General features: G+C 31.4%; 3 protein-coding genes across 7 annotated transcripts in view; 2 read left to right on the forward strand and 1 right to left on the reverse strand.

Moving 5' to 3' along the window:
• The window catches only part of TpnCI (troponin C type I), a 15,149-nt gene extending 9,546 nt beyond the window's left edge, over window positions 1-5,603 (forward strand). For both annotated transcript variants that reach the window (XM_011501915.1, XM_011501916.1), the window contains exon 6: window positions 5,512-5,603. In XM_011501915.1, coding sequence (XP_011500217.1) covers window positions 5,512-5,540 — 29 coding nt within the window. In that variant the 3' untranslated portion in view covers window positions 5,541-5,603. The remainder of the gene's footprint in view (window positions 1-5,511) is intronic.
• Window positions 5,604-7,109: 1,506 nt separating this feature from the next.
• On the reverse strand, window positions 7,110-14,061 carry LOC105364064 (NCK-interacting protein with SH3 domain). 4 transcript variants are annotated; one of them, XM_011501918.1, is made up of 8 exons: window positions 13,983-14,061; window positions 10,101-10,624; window positions 9,539-10,009; window positions 9,087-9,289; window positions 8,900-9,003; window positions 8,596-8,814; window positions 8,241-8,511; window positions 7,110-7,700 (listed from the first exon to the last, which is right to left on the reverse strand). In XM_011501918.1, the coding sequence occupies exons 1-8, from the start codon at window positions 14,014-14,016 to the stop codon at window positions 7,610-7,612; spliced, it is 1,917 nt and encodes a 638-aa protein (XP_011500220.1). In that variant the 5' UTR covers window positions 14,017-14,061; the 3' UTR covers window positions 7,110-7,609. The 4 variants fall into 4 exon arrangements, with proteins under 4 accessions (XP_011500220.1, XP_011500221.1, XP_011500222.1 ...); XM_011501919.1 differs by lacking the exon at window positions 13,983-14,061 and adding an exon at window positions 11,397-11,666; XM_011501920.1 differs by lacking the exon at window positions 13,983-14,061 and adding an exon at window positions 11,146-11,292.
• Window positions 14,062-14,157: 96 nt separating this feature from the next.
• Window positions 14,158-17,373, forward strand: MED17 (mediator complex subunit 17). The gene is made up of 7 exons (XM_011501921.1): window positions 14,158-14,266; window positions 14,606-14,785; window positions 14,912-15,435; window positions 15,525-15,733; window positions 15,825-16,388; window positions 16,466-16,614; window positions 16,703-17,373. The coding sequence occupies exons 1-7, from the start codon at window positions 14,178-14,180 to the stop codon at window positions 16,911-16,913; spliced, it is 1,926 nt and encodes a 641-aa protein (XP_011500223.1). The 5' UTR covers window positions 14,158-14,177; the 3' UTR covers window positions 16,914-17,373.
• The last annotated feature ends 144 nt before the right edge of the window (window positions 17,374-17,517 follow it).

Genomic DNA, 17,517 nt, shown 5'->3' on the forward strand with positions numbered 1-17,517 from the left:
TGGGGGGGGGGGGGGGGGGGTGGGGGGGGGGGGGGGGGGGGGGGGGAATTTGGATATTTTTTTTATTTTATTTTTATATTATATTTATTATATTATTATATTTTCGATACTATTTTCGATACCAATGATTTATATGGGGATTATAAAGTATATTATAGGTATTAGAGGAATATGAGCGTAATAGCGGTAATGAGTGAGATTACCGCAGGCCACGCTTGGCTGGATACATTTTCTCGGGGATCGGCACTGTCGACATCAATTATCTTGAAGCGAACGGGTGCGCATTATAAATGTAAGGTTGCTTTATATTCACAATTTTCTCATACAAATACTTGACAATAAATGATCCACGCGCATCGTCGTAGAATTTTCAACAAATGAGTGTTTTGTTCCGAGGCTTTAATCATTTAAGATGAATGCTAATCTCGCGTTGCAATAAAAACACGAGATCTGGCTGCGTGATAAAGCAATTCTCGGTGACATATCAAGTACTGTCGAAATCTCTGGCAAGTGTTTGGCGATTTAACTGTTTTGCCAACAAAAGTCATATAGATGTCGATCACGAAAACAAAACCATTCGATATGTTTTCATAGGCAATTAGTATTCGGGATTTTATCGTTCTAAGCACAAAGGAAAAAAGAAGTTTTTTGCTTTTAAGAAACGCTGCTCAATGAGAAATCATTTTTTTTCTTCTTTTCTTATTAACAGTCTATGTATTGTGTTGCAATAATACTGGATCGTTGCAGTTTATTGGAACGCAAAATTTATTACAATATTCAGACAATGCGTGGTCGTATAATAATAATAATAATAATAATAATAATAATAATAATAATAATAATAATAATAATAATAATAATAATAATAATACTAGTAATAATAATAATAATAATAATATAAAATGAATAATTTTTAAGCAATTTATATTTTAAATAAGAGTATTTAAATATTAGGTAATAGATATTGATATTATTTTTTAATTGTGAGATGTAAATTATTTTCATTTTAAATTAGAAATCAATTTCAAACAATAAAATGTTTAAACAATATCTTGACATAAGACGTTACTTATACCATTCGATTAAAACTTTCATAGCTCCTTTTTTAACCGACACAAACAATTGTTAAAAATTATTGTTCACATTCATTTAGAGTAAATTTCATTCCTTGTTTCATTCTAAACTCTTGAATTCTAAAATATTGTATTAACATTGTATTTTTGCCTATTTTAGAGTATATCATATTTTTCTTTCTTTTTTTTTTTTTTTTAACTCAATCCCTACCTAATACTAAGCACATATTTTTTAATTTATCCCTTATAGGGGTCTTATATATTATTGGTATTATGGCTTTAATATCAAATGTATGGCTATTAATTTTATTAAGAAGCTGTTTTCGACAATACTTCTCTACGTATTAAATAACGTGACGGAAATATTTTACAAGAAACAAACATTTTAATAGTGATTTATCATAAAAGTGAGAACAACATTCGTATATAATTAATCGAAATTTTTTACGATTACAATCCTGATTATTTTAATTTGATATATATACAAATAGTATTTATTTTAAATAGTTTTTTTTTTTTTTTAATTATATTTTCCTACATTACAATATTAGAATGAGCGAAATGATATTATTTATACGTAAAATAAAAGCATATATTATTTCAAACAAATGTGGCGATCATCAATCACAAAAGTCTGATTTCGGCAATATTTCAAAAACATAAATAGCAAATGAAATGAAAACTTGTAAATATGTTTGCAATATATAAAAAGTTAAATAATACAAAGATAAATACCGACACGCAGTTGAAATAATTTTCAACGTTTCATTAATATAATTATTGAAAGAAATTATAATATTTATAAATATGATAAAAGTGACTATTAAATCATTGTGTCGCCAAGTATTTGTAAAAACGTACAATTTTACAATTGTATGCAATATAGCTTGTTAAAACAATTAATAATTGAAGTAAAGAATTGTTTTATATAATAATACTATGAAGTTTTATCATAAATATACAGTTTTGAAATATACAATGTGTCATGCATAATCGCCAAAAGTAAAAAATCTTTTTCATCAAAGCCTCTACCATAGAATCCTTGAATTTAATTTACGGCATTACAGCTTTCGATCTCATATAATCCTCTAATTTTTATTACATTAACATAATTAATTATTATTATTAAACAAAGATAAAGAGTATTAATTAAAAAATTTCTTAACAAAAATTAATAAAGTGATCCTTCGATAAGAAAGATTCATCATAAAATAAACTTATATAAAATGAATTTAAAAGACCTGAGATTAAATAAAATTTTGGGTATCTTCTAAGCTAATTAGTATCATTTTATTTATACATATACTCCGCATATACTTTAATTTTTTTTTTCTTCTTTTAATTAAACGCACCGATACAGTCAAGTCCAAATAATATTGATTTTCAGTTAACGTCAACTAGTTTATCGTATAAAATTCGTGATTGAAACGACTCGCGTGCGATCATTGATATTTCCATCTACGTGTTTAACACACATATTTAACACACACATAGAAAATATACATGTATTGGATGTATGCCGGAACTCTCTATTTCTACAATAATAATGGAACCGAACGCGTGTCACTAGAATTTGTAACTGTCAGCCTGTCACAAGAGATTAAAACTTATTATATGTTAAAAAAAATTGGAACAAGCTTATTAAAATTTACCCTTTCAAACCAAATTTATTCATAAAGACTATTTTTCAAATTGCTATTTTTACATGTTTAATAACTGGAACAGCGGTTTACCAATATTGTAAGCAAGAATCTTTATATTCTTTGCGCTATTTATGGAAATGAACACATTGACAGGAATAAATTATGTAAAATATAATTATCTCTTATACATTATTGACTTTTATAAAGTGTAAATTAATGAAAAGGCATTTATATTAAATTTTTATAGATAAAAACATTATGAGCGTCGATCTCAACGATCTGCATCATACGTATACTTATACTTAGCACTTTTCGCGCTTCATTCATTTTATTCAATTCGAATCGTTGAAAATTTATTGTACTCAAATTCGTCACTGCTATTACTGTTCTACTGATTTAATGCCCAACATTCTACTAATTGCAATTATTATTTACAAGCACATTTCAAATCTGCCCAACTTTTAACATGATTATACCTACGCCATTAAATTGACGCCTTAAAATTCCCTAATTTCTTTCTTCACCCAATATTATTATTAATGTTATACGCTATAGATGAAATTATGGATAGTGCTAATCTATACAAAGTACTTTGTGCGCTAATTATTAGATTTTTTTTTTGTTTTTTGTTTTTGTTTTTTTTTTTATACATATATATATATATATATATATATATATATATATATATATATATATATATATATATATAAAGTTATTTTGTTAACCGAACGTCGGTGTTAATTCAATTTTATGTAACATATTGTAATATATACATTGTAATAAATTCTAATCATCAGCCTAATATTGTTCATTTTAAATGATTAAATATCAGTTATTTGACATTTCATAAACATACATTTATATTATAGATGAATCTGTAAGTTTTATAGATTTAAATTGAAAAATAAAATTTTTTAATTTGATATTTTAAGCGTAACAAAATTTTAAGGGTAACGAAATTTTTGATCGTTTGGTAGTACAATATGTATCGTCTAATTACATAGTTTTTTTTATAGTGATTAAATGATTGCAAATTGACGCGGTTGATACAGGTTACGTAAGATTATTAAAGAGAATATTTTATTTCAGAAATAACGATAAATAATAAAAATATTTCTTATTCGAAGAAAAGTAATTTTCTTATCTAGATATTTTATCACTATCAAGAATTATATTAAAAATAATGTTCTATCTAAAAATTTTATTTTAATCGTACATTCTATTTAACGTGTGACGTAATATATATTGAAATTAATTAATTAATTAAGCTGCATTAGCTGTTGGTTATAAAATTTTTAATAACGAATCACTAGCTTATAAACTAGTATACATTTGAAATTATTTAAATTTAATACGTTTAAAATTTTGAAGCAATCGATTAACATGAATTGTTTAAAAAATCGTAATATAAATGTTTTAATACACTCACCTCGATAGAGCATTATACAAGTAAATATTCATTTCTTATTATAACCTTTGCTTATTTTGGATGGTTAAATTTACTTTAAGTGGTAGATGTTTATAATGCAGAAGGCCAATGTATAACGTTCGTTTACAATTCCATCGATATTGTGTAGGAAATAGTTGCTTTATTTTTGTAAATGTTTCGATTAAAGCGACAAATTTTATAAATTTAAAAATTGTTCAATTAACAATATTAACTATATATATATATTTTTTTTTTTTTTTTTTTTTTACTAAGTTAGAATGTACTTTAGGAAGAAAACCAATTGCACGAATCGATAAGCTTGTAAAGAAACTTTTATACGTGACTAGTGAGAATAATCAGGTATCGAAGAAAGATTGAAACTCCTTAGGCGATGATTGCACTTGTTTTGATCTATGATTTATTGGGAACAAGAAATGCAAAATAATGTACAATAAAAGTGAATTTTCTCGGACGCGATGTCATTGAAATGGAAAACTAATTTCAAATAAGCTCAATATATCATCGACACGTCGAAACTGTTAATTAATGAATTGGTAAGAGCGATCGATTTATAGTATCAATGTCAAGTCGACATTATATTAACAATTATATTCGACATTATACTCGACATTATATTATATCAATTTTACTAAAACAAATGTCCCATCGTTATTAATTGTATAAAATAAAATGAAATACAATAAAAACAAGAGACAAGAACACTATAGAGACGTAGTCTTCTTAAAAAAAAAATCCTAACAAATAGTAAAAGCAATTCGTTATGATAATTAAAAAATTCTCGGTATCGTTATATACGAATTACGAATAATGTTAATATGGCACTCGACAAAATACATAAAACCGAGTATATATTATTTCAAATTTAGTTGGTATTTCAAGAATTTATTGATTTATTGAAATTGTACCTTTGCTATTGGACTTTATTTATATTCCGTTTTTCAACTAATAATTCAAATACTACACGCGATTGCTTTACATCCGAAACTATAAATACTTATAATAACGGCTTTGTGCGCGAAGCGAAACCTATTAATGTTTATCAAATATGCTAAAGTATAGTTATTTGAAATAACTTAGTTTTGAACGCTTTGACATAGCGAAACCTGTTGAGCTATATTTCCATAAACTATAAAGTGTCGCCATTAAGAATACGTATCGCAAGTTAAAATACTCCGGTTATATATGTGTATTAAACAAAATGTGTAGAGGTGTTAAATAGGTCAATTTGTACTAGAGAACTATTTAGGTTAAAGTGTGTGAATATGCAATGAAATATGACAAATTTTCAAATGATTGCAGTTTAATACTTTTTTTTTTTTTAAAGTGTATGTATCGTTTGTTTCAGAATTCATGGAGATGATGACTGGAGAATAAATCCTGCACGCCCGGCTTATGTTTTTAACAAAATGACACGGAAATAAACAAAAAAGAAAAAAAGAAAATACACATAATAGGGGAGGCGCATTATCTTCCTACAATATAAGTGCTTTTGCAGAGGCTCGACACAAAAAACATGGCCAATTCTAATTTTACACGTCGCGAACGAAACCGGCTCAACGATTCGCGTAGAGGCTCGACATTATTGCTATTGGCCACTGCATGTAGCTCAATTATCTGTGCTATAATGCAAAATAAAAAATAAACAGTTTTTACCATACCGTAACTTCTCACGCGGTGCCTAATGAATTTTTTTTTTTCATGGACAGTATTTATTGTTGTTAATAAAAGTCAGAGATAAATCTAAACAAGTTTTTATTTATTTATTTATTTTATTTTATTTATTTATTTTTTTTTTATATCTTCGCTATCTCTCGTCTTTGCGTGCACACGATAATGAGAGGCAAATAATGGCATAACGATTTACCCGACAAATTATATTAGCAAGCCTCGCAAAGTTTAATTATTTATATTTTTTAAGCGGAATAGTGAAAGCAAGTAAATTCATATTCAAATTAATTTGGTAAATGGTAAATGTTGGAGAAATGAAAGAGAATTGTCATAAATAAATGAATTAATTATTGTCACAAGTATTTTCCTTTATATAATTTTTATAATTTATGCGCAATTTAAGCATTGTCAATATATATATTTTATTTATTTTTTATTTTTCTCAAAACAATAAGGATGCACATCATTTCAATATATTTGTTGTAAAATAAAGAAACGTCAAATACTTTTATTATTTATATCCATAAATGTGATGCGATAACAACAATGAAATTAATGAAAAGTAGTTTTAGAATAGCATAAATAATTTCTTTTAATACTAAACATCAATTAATCTTTATCATCTTATAGAATGTAGGCATGCGAATTATATAATTTAATATATGAATATCAGTTCTTCATGATAGGATGAAAAAAGAATTGTTCTGTAATCGCTTTGCTTTCTGTATTTTTTTATTTGCATAATATTTAACTTAAGGATCACAATAATACGAGAATTCATTGGAAGTCACAATAGACACAAACTTAACGTATTTAATGTCTCGTATTTCATACTCGACGTTAAAGTTATAATTATTTTCAAGCTTAAAGACTCTGTGCCACAGAGAGAATAAGAGACTAGACTGATTAATATATAACACACGCTTAGAAAAAAAAAAAAAAAAAAAAAAAAGAAGCCACTTTAAAATTTGCAATAGCGATTATTAAGAGAATATAGAAAATTGTACATAAAATAGAATTCTTTCATTAGTTATTATTAAATTCTAAATAAAGTTGTATAATTATTAAATCGCTAAAAATTAGATTGTATTGTATAAGTATTACATTCAATATTTAATGGCAAAAAAATAAGAAAAATATATATATTTAAAATGTATATTTATAGAAAAGATAACGGTAAATGAAAATGTGTGTATATATATATATATATATATATATATATATATATATATATATATATATTCCTGTATCATAGACTTTAAAGTGTATATTTAAATTTTTTTAAGCGTCAATATAATTTTCGTAACGAATTAATGAATTAATTTTAACAGACTCGTAAATTTTTCTAGACTTATACTTCGGAATGACATAAGTTTCAATATTTGCTTTATATAGTCATATTTACAGTGATTTATCTTCATTAAAATTTAGACTTCATTAAATAGTCAGTTACATCCAACGACATAATATAGCTTCTTCTTATTTCCAATGGATTGTAATATAACCTATAACCTCTCATTCTTTACTCGTTTATTTAATTTAGCGAAATATTTAGGGAGGGACTTGAGTAATATTTATCACGTAGACACCCCAAGGACTTTCTTTGCATCAGATTGCAGGTAAATGCCTGTGCGCTCATTTCAACAATTTCGTGCAATAACATATGCTTATAAATTATTATCGATCTCACCTAATCGATTATCTAATTAATCTAGACTTTGTGTTTCGTTATTTTCCTCGGTATTTTTCTCATCGGGAGAAAGCAAGGGTAGGGGTCACATTTTAAATAAATGTGGAAATTCATTGCTAATCTCTCGTACAAGATTTTGATCATCTTGACTTTCCGGTGTTTCTTCGCAGAATATTCTGAAAACAAATTAATATTATCATTAGTACGAAAATTCTCTTTACCTTATTCTTATGCTTATTTTTATTTGTAAGATCCTTCTATTTCACAAAAAGTTTTCTTAACTAAATTTGATAACAATCGAACCTCAAGTATTGTTTTAATGAAATTTAAGTAATAATTAATAATTTAACAGTTTCTCGTGAATGATTATTGAAATATGTTTTTTACAATTGAGATATTCAATAAAATTCCAAAAACATTTAATATTTTATATACTACAAAATTACCTTATGTAAATTATATATCGTCAATGTAGGGACAAAATATTTGCATTAATACCGTGAGAAATATTTCATAGTAAAATAAATGATTATTACAGACTTTTTAAAGCAAGCCTTATCAGATAATTATAAAAAATGAAAACGTTTAACTATAGCAGCCAGCAAAGCATAGTATAATGAAAAATTTAGGGATTTATAGTTGTATATATATATAGTTGTATAGTGATTTTAATACGATAGCATAAGATGAAAAAAAAAAAAAAATGTGAAAAATACCTTGTAAAGCATTTTAAAATATCATCGCATCGATGTCGATGATCATTATAACTTGCCATTTTTAATACTCTACGACAAAGTTCTAAATACTGTCTTCGTTTTTCTCCAGGCGATATGTCAAAAAGTTGCCTTAAAATAATATCGATCAAGACTTTGATATCATTAGTATAGAATAAGGAGGCTGTGTCATCGCTAGTAAATAAATCGATGAAAATTTTTAAAACTGAATCCGGTGGCGCTGGCTCATGATCAAATATCCGTACTGGATCGACTGTAATATAATTTTAATTTTATTATTGACTTTCGTTTAGCAATAAATAAGAGTAGATAATATAGCTCCATTGACGTAACATACTTTCTCGATTCAGAAGAAATAGAACCTTTTCTGTAAAAATTTTAGCTACTGTTCGTTCTCCTAATGCATCCAATATAACATTATCCGAAGCGTTAAATTGCAAATTATAAGAAAGTATTAAATTTACAAATTGATCGGGTATTTGATCATCTAGATCGGTATCCGGTGGATTTTCAATAAGATCCAATAAAAATGATATAAATTCAGTGCCCACTTGCTCTGAAATAAATACATTTCACGTATTTTTATTAATAATTTATTTTCAACGATAAGTCTTTATATGTGATTTTATTATAAGACATACCAAAATGCGTGATTGGCATTGGTTCGCCCATGGAGAAGATCATTGTCAACAATAACGAAGAATAATTGAGCTTCTCAACATTTCTTGGATTACTTTTCATATCCCTACATTAAAACTATCTATTGTTATTGAATACTTAGAGGCTACGTGTAAATAAAGAATTGTTAATAATTTTTCATTAATATACCTTGCTAGTTCCATGGGCAAGATACTTTCTAACATTATTTTCAGCACAATATGATCCAAGCTACACATTACCCCAAAAGATTGCAATAAAAGCTGCCTAATTGTCCATCTTGTTTCCATTTGATAGTACTGAATAAGCGTGCACACACCATCGTACTGATCTTGTACCAATACATGCCTCGATACATTGGCATCGGCATTAGTCTGAAAATTGCATTCGATTATAAATTTTACAGCTTGAAATTATTATACATTGAAATCAAAACTTGAAATGCAAAAAATAAAATGTTAAATATGGAAAAAGTTGAATGCTTAATAATTAGAAGAAACTCCTGAAACTTTATAGTTATAAATTTTATTGTAATAATTAATTTTAATAATTAATATAAAATTTTAATTTAATTTAATTTTATCCTGAAATTAATTTAACAATGAGTTAGCGGCTAACATTACCAATATTGACGTAAGCTCTTTAATATATTCACAGATAGTTGGCTCATCTTCGTGGAGCATCCAACTTCTTTGCTGCGAATCTTCTTTACAAGAAGTTAATTCGGTAAAGATAATTTTTAATCTATTGGCATCGTAAGTTTCTTCGATGTTTAATTTTGTTAAATTTAATGGCACTTGTAACTGTGATAATATTGCATCAAAATAATGGCTCATACTCGATGGCAAAATTTCTTGTAGTCCGCTAAGTACAACGGTCACCGCTACTTTTGACATTTCATGGCTGAGCTGCGTACTGTGACGTACTTGATCCAAAAGCAAATAAGCTGTTCTGGAATTTATATCCGTTAAACTGGAAGATCTGCTTTTCACTGGAGATTGATTTGGCGATTGTCTGACGCTGCTTTGCGAATTACTTTTGACAATTTCTTTCTTTTGACTAGACTCCGAGGATGTTCTTTGAGAATCTTTGTGCTTCAATAATTACAAGAGCAAGTTTAATAAATTGATCAAACATTTAAGAGCTCGTCGTAAGTAAGTTTTCATAAAGAAAATTAAAAAATACCTGAATTTGATTATTGGATTGCGCTTCTCGGGTGAGCGATTGCTTTCGCTGTTCGCTTAATGAACGCTTTCTTGGTGAGCTACTGGATGGTAAAGCCTCGGCTTCTACATTATTAAAACTAGTAGGCGAGTCTTTAACGGATGTTGTGCTTCCAAAGTCAGGTGGTAACGGCGCTTGCTTCTTAGGTCTCCTACCAAGCTCGGCCTGATGTTTCTTCTCTATCAAGCGCAATAATAAATCCTGCTTGTCCATATTAGGTGACACGTTTGGTTTATCACCGTTAGCTCTCAAACATTCCGTAGCATTATCAAGAAAATCGATGAGAAACTGAGGATGTACTTTAATCGTCGTAACATAATTAGAAGGAATGTAGCCAACTTGACCTTCGCTATTCACCACTTGCCACCAATTTCTCTCTTTAGTCTGGCTCTGATACAACACAAAATGTTCGTTCTCTCGAAAGCTCAGCGTTTTGGCAAACGTAGCTTTGAAGTCATAAAGGGCTTTGAGCATCTCATAGTTCTCTGAAAAGTCAATAAAATCATTTGCATTGCATATCACGTAATAATGTGTCGCGAATCGCTCGGATTAAAAAATTAATTAACACAATCATTTTGAAACGACCGCTAATTATAGTGACATTATAAAGCTTTATGGCTCGTCAAAAGAAAAACGGCCAGCAAGATTTTTTTCTTAACTGATAAAGGCAACTCGAATTATAAATTAATCTATCATAAATACACAATTCCCTCCAATTAACAAAACAACGATATTATTGTACTTTTTTTCTTTTTATCGGTGGGTGTTTGCGACATGGCCTATTAAGCTTCAAGCTTTGCACATCATTTTCATCAACGAGTCAGCCATCAAGTATTGTCAAATCGTAATATTGTCAAAACGTCTCGAGCACCGGACACTGCAGCAACCAACTGTACACGTAGAGCCGAGCTGCAATTAAAATTGTCGGGATGACATTGAAAAAAAATGAAAGTGTGCTCGATACCGAAGCGACATACGCAACAATGTCAACAGTAGCGAATAATACATTCGTTCGTGATAATCTCGATGGCCAGCTGGGGAAGTCCAAAAAATATAAAATTCCCCTACAAAGTCAACTAGCTGCCAGTCAGTACAAATCGCCTACTGCCGCACAACTGCGCTCCTCGTAATTCCAGGACCTCCCCCCACCCCCGCGCACGCTCGCGTCATACGTACGTCCGCACCGTGGAAACTGTACGTATGCCAACGGAACGACGGATCGGGGGGTCGTCGGGGGCTTGGCCACAGTGTACTTACCTAACCTGATGTAATGGTCGCCCATCACGAAGGTCACCGTGGGCTGGAGCGGGAGGGCCGAGATCCAAGGATCAGAGCACGCAAACGTCGTCCGGATAACGCCCTGACCACAAGGCCCTTTTCACTCTGACTCCTTGCCGATACGCATCCTATATATCCCTTATTGAGCATCGACTACATTTTTAACCGGCTTCTCCCGCCTTTAAACTCGATCGACGGAAGCCCGGACGAGCGATCGTTGCGCTAGCCGGTCCCTGATCCCTCCCACCGCCTTTCCTCTTTCGCCTCTTCCAATCTGCAATCGACTCCGGCAATCCCCTGACTCAACAATCACAGATCTCGAGGCTCGACGACGATGACGACGGCCTCAACTCCCGCATCCCTTCCCTGTCGTCGCGCGCACAACCGACTGTCGCGGTGGGAAACTGCCTGGCATATCCGTGCGTGTGCAATGTCCCTTACATGTGTCGACATGTGCATTATGACTGGCACAGCCAATGGGAACGAGGCCCTGCAGCATCAACACTACTTGCCGCGCACAGCGCATAGCGGCAGATTTTCCAGCTGATTTTTCGAAATTGAGAACTGCGCAAACGAAGATTGCGACATTCTGGACTCGGCATTGTTTTCAGCGACCTGTACACACACACACACGTGCGCGCGCGCGCGCTCCCTCACACACAGAGAGAGAGAGAGAGAGAGAGAGAGAGAGAGAGAGAGAAGACTAAGCTATACTGTAATGTATGCTGGTGTGGGCTTGAGAATCGTTCGCTATACTCCCCCGCGATATTTGCAATATGCAAGCTGGTGAGGTGAAAGAGATTAATTTCTGACAGAGATCTGGTAATCCGATTCAATGTCCAATAATCGCAGACATTGATAGTAATATTGTAAGAAGATTATGCCGTTAATCGTTGGAATTATGGATTGATTAATTGCATTTAAGCATTGAAGCGACGCGAAGAAGCGAACGAAGACGAATAAAGTATATCGAAATTTTTTATTGAGTTGTTTATTAAGTTCGATAGTTGATGCGATTGATCTTGTAATGCAGCTAATGGCGTTGGAAAGTGAAAAATGTCGTTCCCCCTTTTATTTCGTCATTCAGTGATTGATGATGGGTGGGCCGTGTTTGCTTTGACTATTATAATCATTTGGATTTATGGCGTTGAAGGCGATATTAGCGAAAGAAATGATAAAACTGCGTCTTGCTTAATTAGAAAGTATCATGTTTAATTAAATAAAATAACTTTAAGCTTTCACATCGTTAACAACATTATCAATAATGGAACAGTTTTACACATTATAAATGAAAAGTCATTAGAAAATTATGCTTTTACCATTATAACATATAATGACAATATTAATACAATGATAGTGCACGACTGTCGATAGCTGGATTATCTAATGAATTGATAAAAAAAAAAAAAAAAAAAAAAAAAAAAAAAAAAAACAAAGAAAAAGATAAAGAAAAAGAAAGAGTAAAGAAACAATAGGCGAAGGGAAGCGTGAATTCGTAATTCGTCAAAGCATTCGAATTACCATATGTTTCTTGTTTTCTTTGCGTTTAGTTGATATTCCGTCTACATTTTCAAATAAAAATAACAAGCAATTAACATAAATTATTGTCCCGTGCGTTCGTTCTATTATTTTTTTACTTATAAAGTAATTCATAATATAATTTCAATGTTCATTATATCCTACTTACATCGTTATTTTTAAGATATCATTGCTGCTTCATTACATTGGCAAGATTCTTTATTCTTTCTATTGCCGATGAAAATTGTTTATTTTCATTATTATTTGTGCTTTATCATTTAACAATTATTATTTATCAATGACGAGGATAAATAATGCATTAAGCTCGCGTGGCTCACATCAATCTTACAATAAAAATTATTGTAAAATAAGAAGCCATTTGTTTTTTGTTTTTTAAATGTACGGCGCAATGGGCAAATTATTCTCGTGAATTAAATTACAAGTAACGATAACAGGAAACGTTAGTGTATATATGACATATTATATATGACTAAATTCCTGTAAAGTGCGACGCACTGACAAACTAATCGTCCAAGTTATCTCTTTTATTGTACCTTCGTAGATTCATAAAAATCAAATGACTTTTATTGACTTTAAACTGCCCATTACTGCCCCAAACGATTTCTTTTCGACACTTTATTCATACTAATAATAGCCCATCGATACGTTTCGAAATCGAAAGTGAGCCACCCATCGTTTTCTATACACACATATTATCGAATCTAATCTAATTCAATGTCAATATTTACCGAACTGCCTTTCTTTATTAATTTCATTATTAACAACACACGATCGCAGCTCGCGCAAACATTCACAATTAAAGTAGCTTAACAATATCGAGTAGATTAATAATCGAGCAAAGGACTAGCAAACGACATTTCTAATATAACTTCATGATATGCGCTTATGAAAATACCTCGACAATTCCCAAGAGGAAGGAACCTACAAACGATCATTAATATTGCGAGCATCGTTAGAGACTTTCCTTCGATCGGGAATAACATCCCGCGAACGTTTGCCGATCACCAATCGTTTGTACTTTCTTACCTACGCAACAGAATATTACGCAACTTCTCTTCATCGATGGAAATGCCTATACAAGCTCGTCGCCCTCGTCAATATTAATTCTAATTATCAAGGGCTAAAAGCACTGTAGGTCAATGATGTGGCCTTGCGCACTTTATGCTGTGCATGCAATTTTAAGTAAACACGACTCTGGCAGCACCAGTCGCGCAAACAAGAATGGCGTATTCTGTCAACGTCTCCGTCGAGGCACCGATTGAAAATCAAATACAAGAAATTACTTACGATGGGCAGGAAATTTATCAAGCGTGAGTATATTTTGTCTATGAGTGACGATTTCGAGTAATTAGCGGCACTGTTTTATTCAGTATTGCCGGGAAGTAATGTGCTTAGCATTTCGAGGATAACCTAAAAAAATTTTATAATTATTTAGATTTTTTAAGTAAAAATGTACTCTACGGCGCATTGATTTTAACCGATATGGCTTAAAAGTATCGGCATTTACAATTATTATTTGGCAATTTTTCGTCAACCTGTGCTGTAATGAATCATTTGAAGCTTTGTTTATTTATTAGTTTTTTAACCAAGCACAAGGTACGAGAATATTTTATTGCAATACTGATTTGATTAAATTATGTAATTTTCAGGCCACTTACGCTATCGGAAAATTTAGCGAAAATAGCCCAGAAAATTGATTTCACCAAAACAAACGGAGAGGACGTTAACAAAGAGCAGGAGAATGGAGAAAAAAGCGAAGAAGATACTAAGGATCCTGCAAATTTTCAATCATCCCTATGGCCGTGGGATAGTGTTAGAAATAAATTAAGGTACCTCCATTTAATTTAATTTAATTTAAATAAGGATAATTTTAGTCGTCGAGGTTCGACGAATAACCAATGAGCAAGATCTTACAACTCGATGAATTCTCAATAATGGGTACAATTTTTGCGCAGAAATGCCTTAACCGAAGTCTGTGTATTGGCCGACGTGCTCGCAGTTGCCAAGGAAAAAAGATACATGGTACTTGACCCAGTCCCACAGGATAGCATAGAAGTAAAGCCATTGGTTCAAGTTCACGCCAGGAAAAAGGCATTAGCCGGTGCAGCGTCGGTTCTGATTATGAGCGCCGATCGAATGAAGAACTGTCAAAATGAATTGGCCAGAACGCGCACGACTCCTGACTTCCATATTGAATTATTGAGACTACGCCAAAATTGGCGATTAAAAAAAGTCTCAAATTCTATCATAGGAGATTTAAGTTATCGCACAGCTGGTTCAAAGTACAATCAAACGGGAATGTTTGAGATAACAAAAGCAGAAGAAGAAGAGAAAAGTAGCACTAGTCCGCCCGTCTCCCCAAATCCTAATATCCCTACCCCATCGTCCTCTTCAACTAATAAAAATGCTTCTGCATTGCGCGTTACTATACCTAGTGAACTCGAAGGGATTGCTTATATCGAAGTATTGTGTAAAAAAGGTGAATGTCTACATTATCATTCTAAATTATCAAAAATGCATCTGTACTTGTAATTTCCTTAATATACTTAGCTTAACCAATACTTTCAGATCAAGAAGCACTTTGCAGTGCTAATATCAATTGGCTCAACAGTGGCTCAGGTAACAAACTTGATCCGGATACGCATTGGCAGCAGAAATTAGAAGCTGCCCAAAATGTTTTATTTTGTAAAGAACTTTTTAGTCAATTAGCGAGAGAGGCAGTGCACTTGAGGGCGCCTATACCACACATGGTTGTAGGAAATCGAATAATGGCTACGGTAACGTATTCATTATTTAAATTGCAAAACTATTAATAATAATTAAACTCAGCTCATAAATGAGAGTGATGGAAATCTATTCGTTACGTAGGTACTTCCAGGTATTCAACTTATAATTATTCTACGACATAGTACCGGTCATGATAAGAAACCGGTACCACAAAATACCGATCACGATCACGTGCTCGAACATTCATTACATCAACTGTTGAGGGAAGTTCATCACAAAAATACGCATCATCCTTATCCTCATCCATCGTCAGGGCCGCTGGGACCAAGTAAACGGAGATGTATAGCCGGCCCAACGGCGGTGGATCGGCACGAATTGATCGAAATGACCAAGAGTCAAACTCTATTGGAACAAATCATTCAACAAGCCCAGCACTTCTTCATGAGACTACGAACGGAATACGTATTAGATACTATCGCCAAGGAAGTTAAGGATCCGCTAATCGTTTCGCATTGGAATGCACTAAATTCACCGACTCAGTCCAGTGTTAGAATTATTATTTTAACGCACGGTTATGATCAGTTGATTCGAACTTCCATGATTTTGCACGTTAGCGAAAAATCATTAAGATGCGTTTGTAAAGATGGCAGAGTTATGTACATGAGCTACGAGCCGCAAGAATTGCGAGATCTTATATTTTGTCAAGTATGTTAAAAAGCCTATTTCTTGCCGATTAAAATACTTTTTTTCTCCTTCTTTAAATAATTAATCATAATTTGCAGATTTATCAGCATCAGATTAATGCGGTACAAGGTTTAGCGAAATGCATGGGCTGGCAATTTTTAGCGAATAGCTCGCATCTTGGCCTTGGTGCTGTTGAACCTTTGGGAAATGCTAGTAGTTGTATATTGGCATCTCCGATCGGCGACAGGTGAATAAACTAATTAATAATCATTTTCATAATGATATTATTGGTTGAACGTGGAACATTGGTAATACATTGCCTGTGCATGTTTTAGAATGATAGCTGTAAGATGCGAGCCACAAACTGGAATTCAGGTTTCCATAGCTCATTCTCCCAGAAAAGACTTCTTTCCTGGTCAATTGGTGAAAGAAAGGAAGTGGGAGAATCTTGGTGGTTCGTTCAAGGAAGTTAGATGGGATAAAATGGAGGGGAAAAATTTTTTAAATAAAATGGAATTACTCATGGCATCTCTCACGAGCTCCTAAAAATAACGTTTTGCTAATGACAAATAAAATTGGGTGAAGGTTTTGTACTGAGAGGCACTTCGATTCAATTTTTTCTTGTTTTTATTTATTAATTTTTTTTATTTTTTACGAAAACACGTAATTTCTTCATAAACTAATTGGGAAAATATTTGTTAGGAATTAGTAAGTACAGACAAATTTAAACTCAAGTATTATAAAAAAAAAAAAAAATGTAAAAACGGAATGTTTAAGGGATGGAAAGAAGCAATATATTGTAATTTATTTGTCATCAACGATCCATCCGGAGAAATGTCTATTTAACAAACAGGATCTAACGAACAGGATTTATAAATAAAAGTAGCCGTATCAATATTTGTATAAAAATGATATTATTATTATTTTATAAGAAATGAAAAGAATATGAATGAACAATGAATTGAGCGAATACAAGAAAATCAAGAAAATAAAAGACATTTTGTCAGATATTTGTTTCAAACGAAATAATGGATTACAAGTTTCTTTAAGTTAATTTTGTTTATCTAATTTATATATATATATATATATATATATATATATATATCTTGAGCTTAAAAATTAAAAAGCAGCCATTAAAAAAAGATTTTAA

Source organism: Ceratosolen solmsi, unplaced genomic scaffold (genome assembly GCF_000503995.2).
Source record: "Ceratosolen solmsi marchali unplaced genomic scaffold, CerSol_1.0 scaffold23, whole genome shotgun sequence".
Taxonomy (NCBI): domain Eukaryota; kingdom Metazoa; phylum Arthropoda; class Insecta; order Hymenoptera; family Agaonidae; genus Ceratosolen; species Ceratosolen solmsi.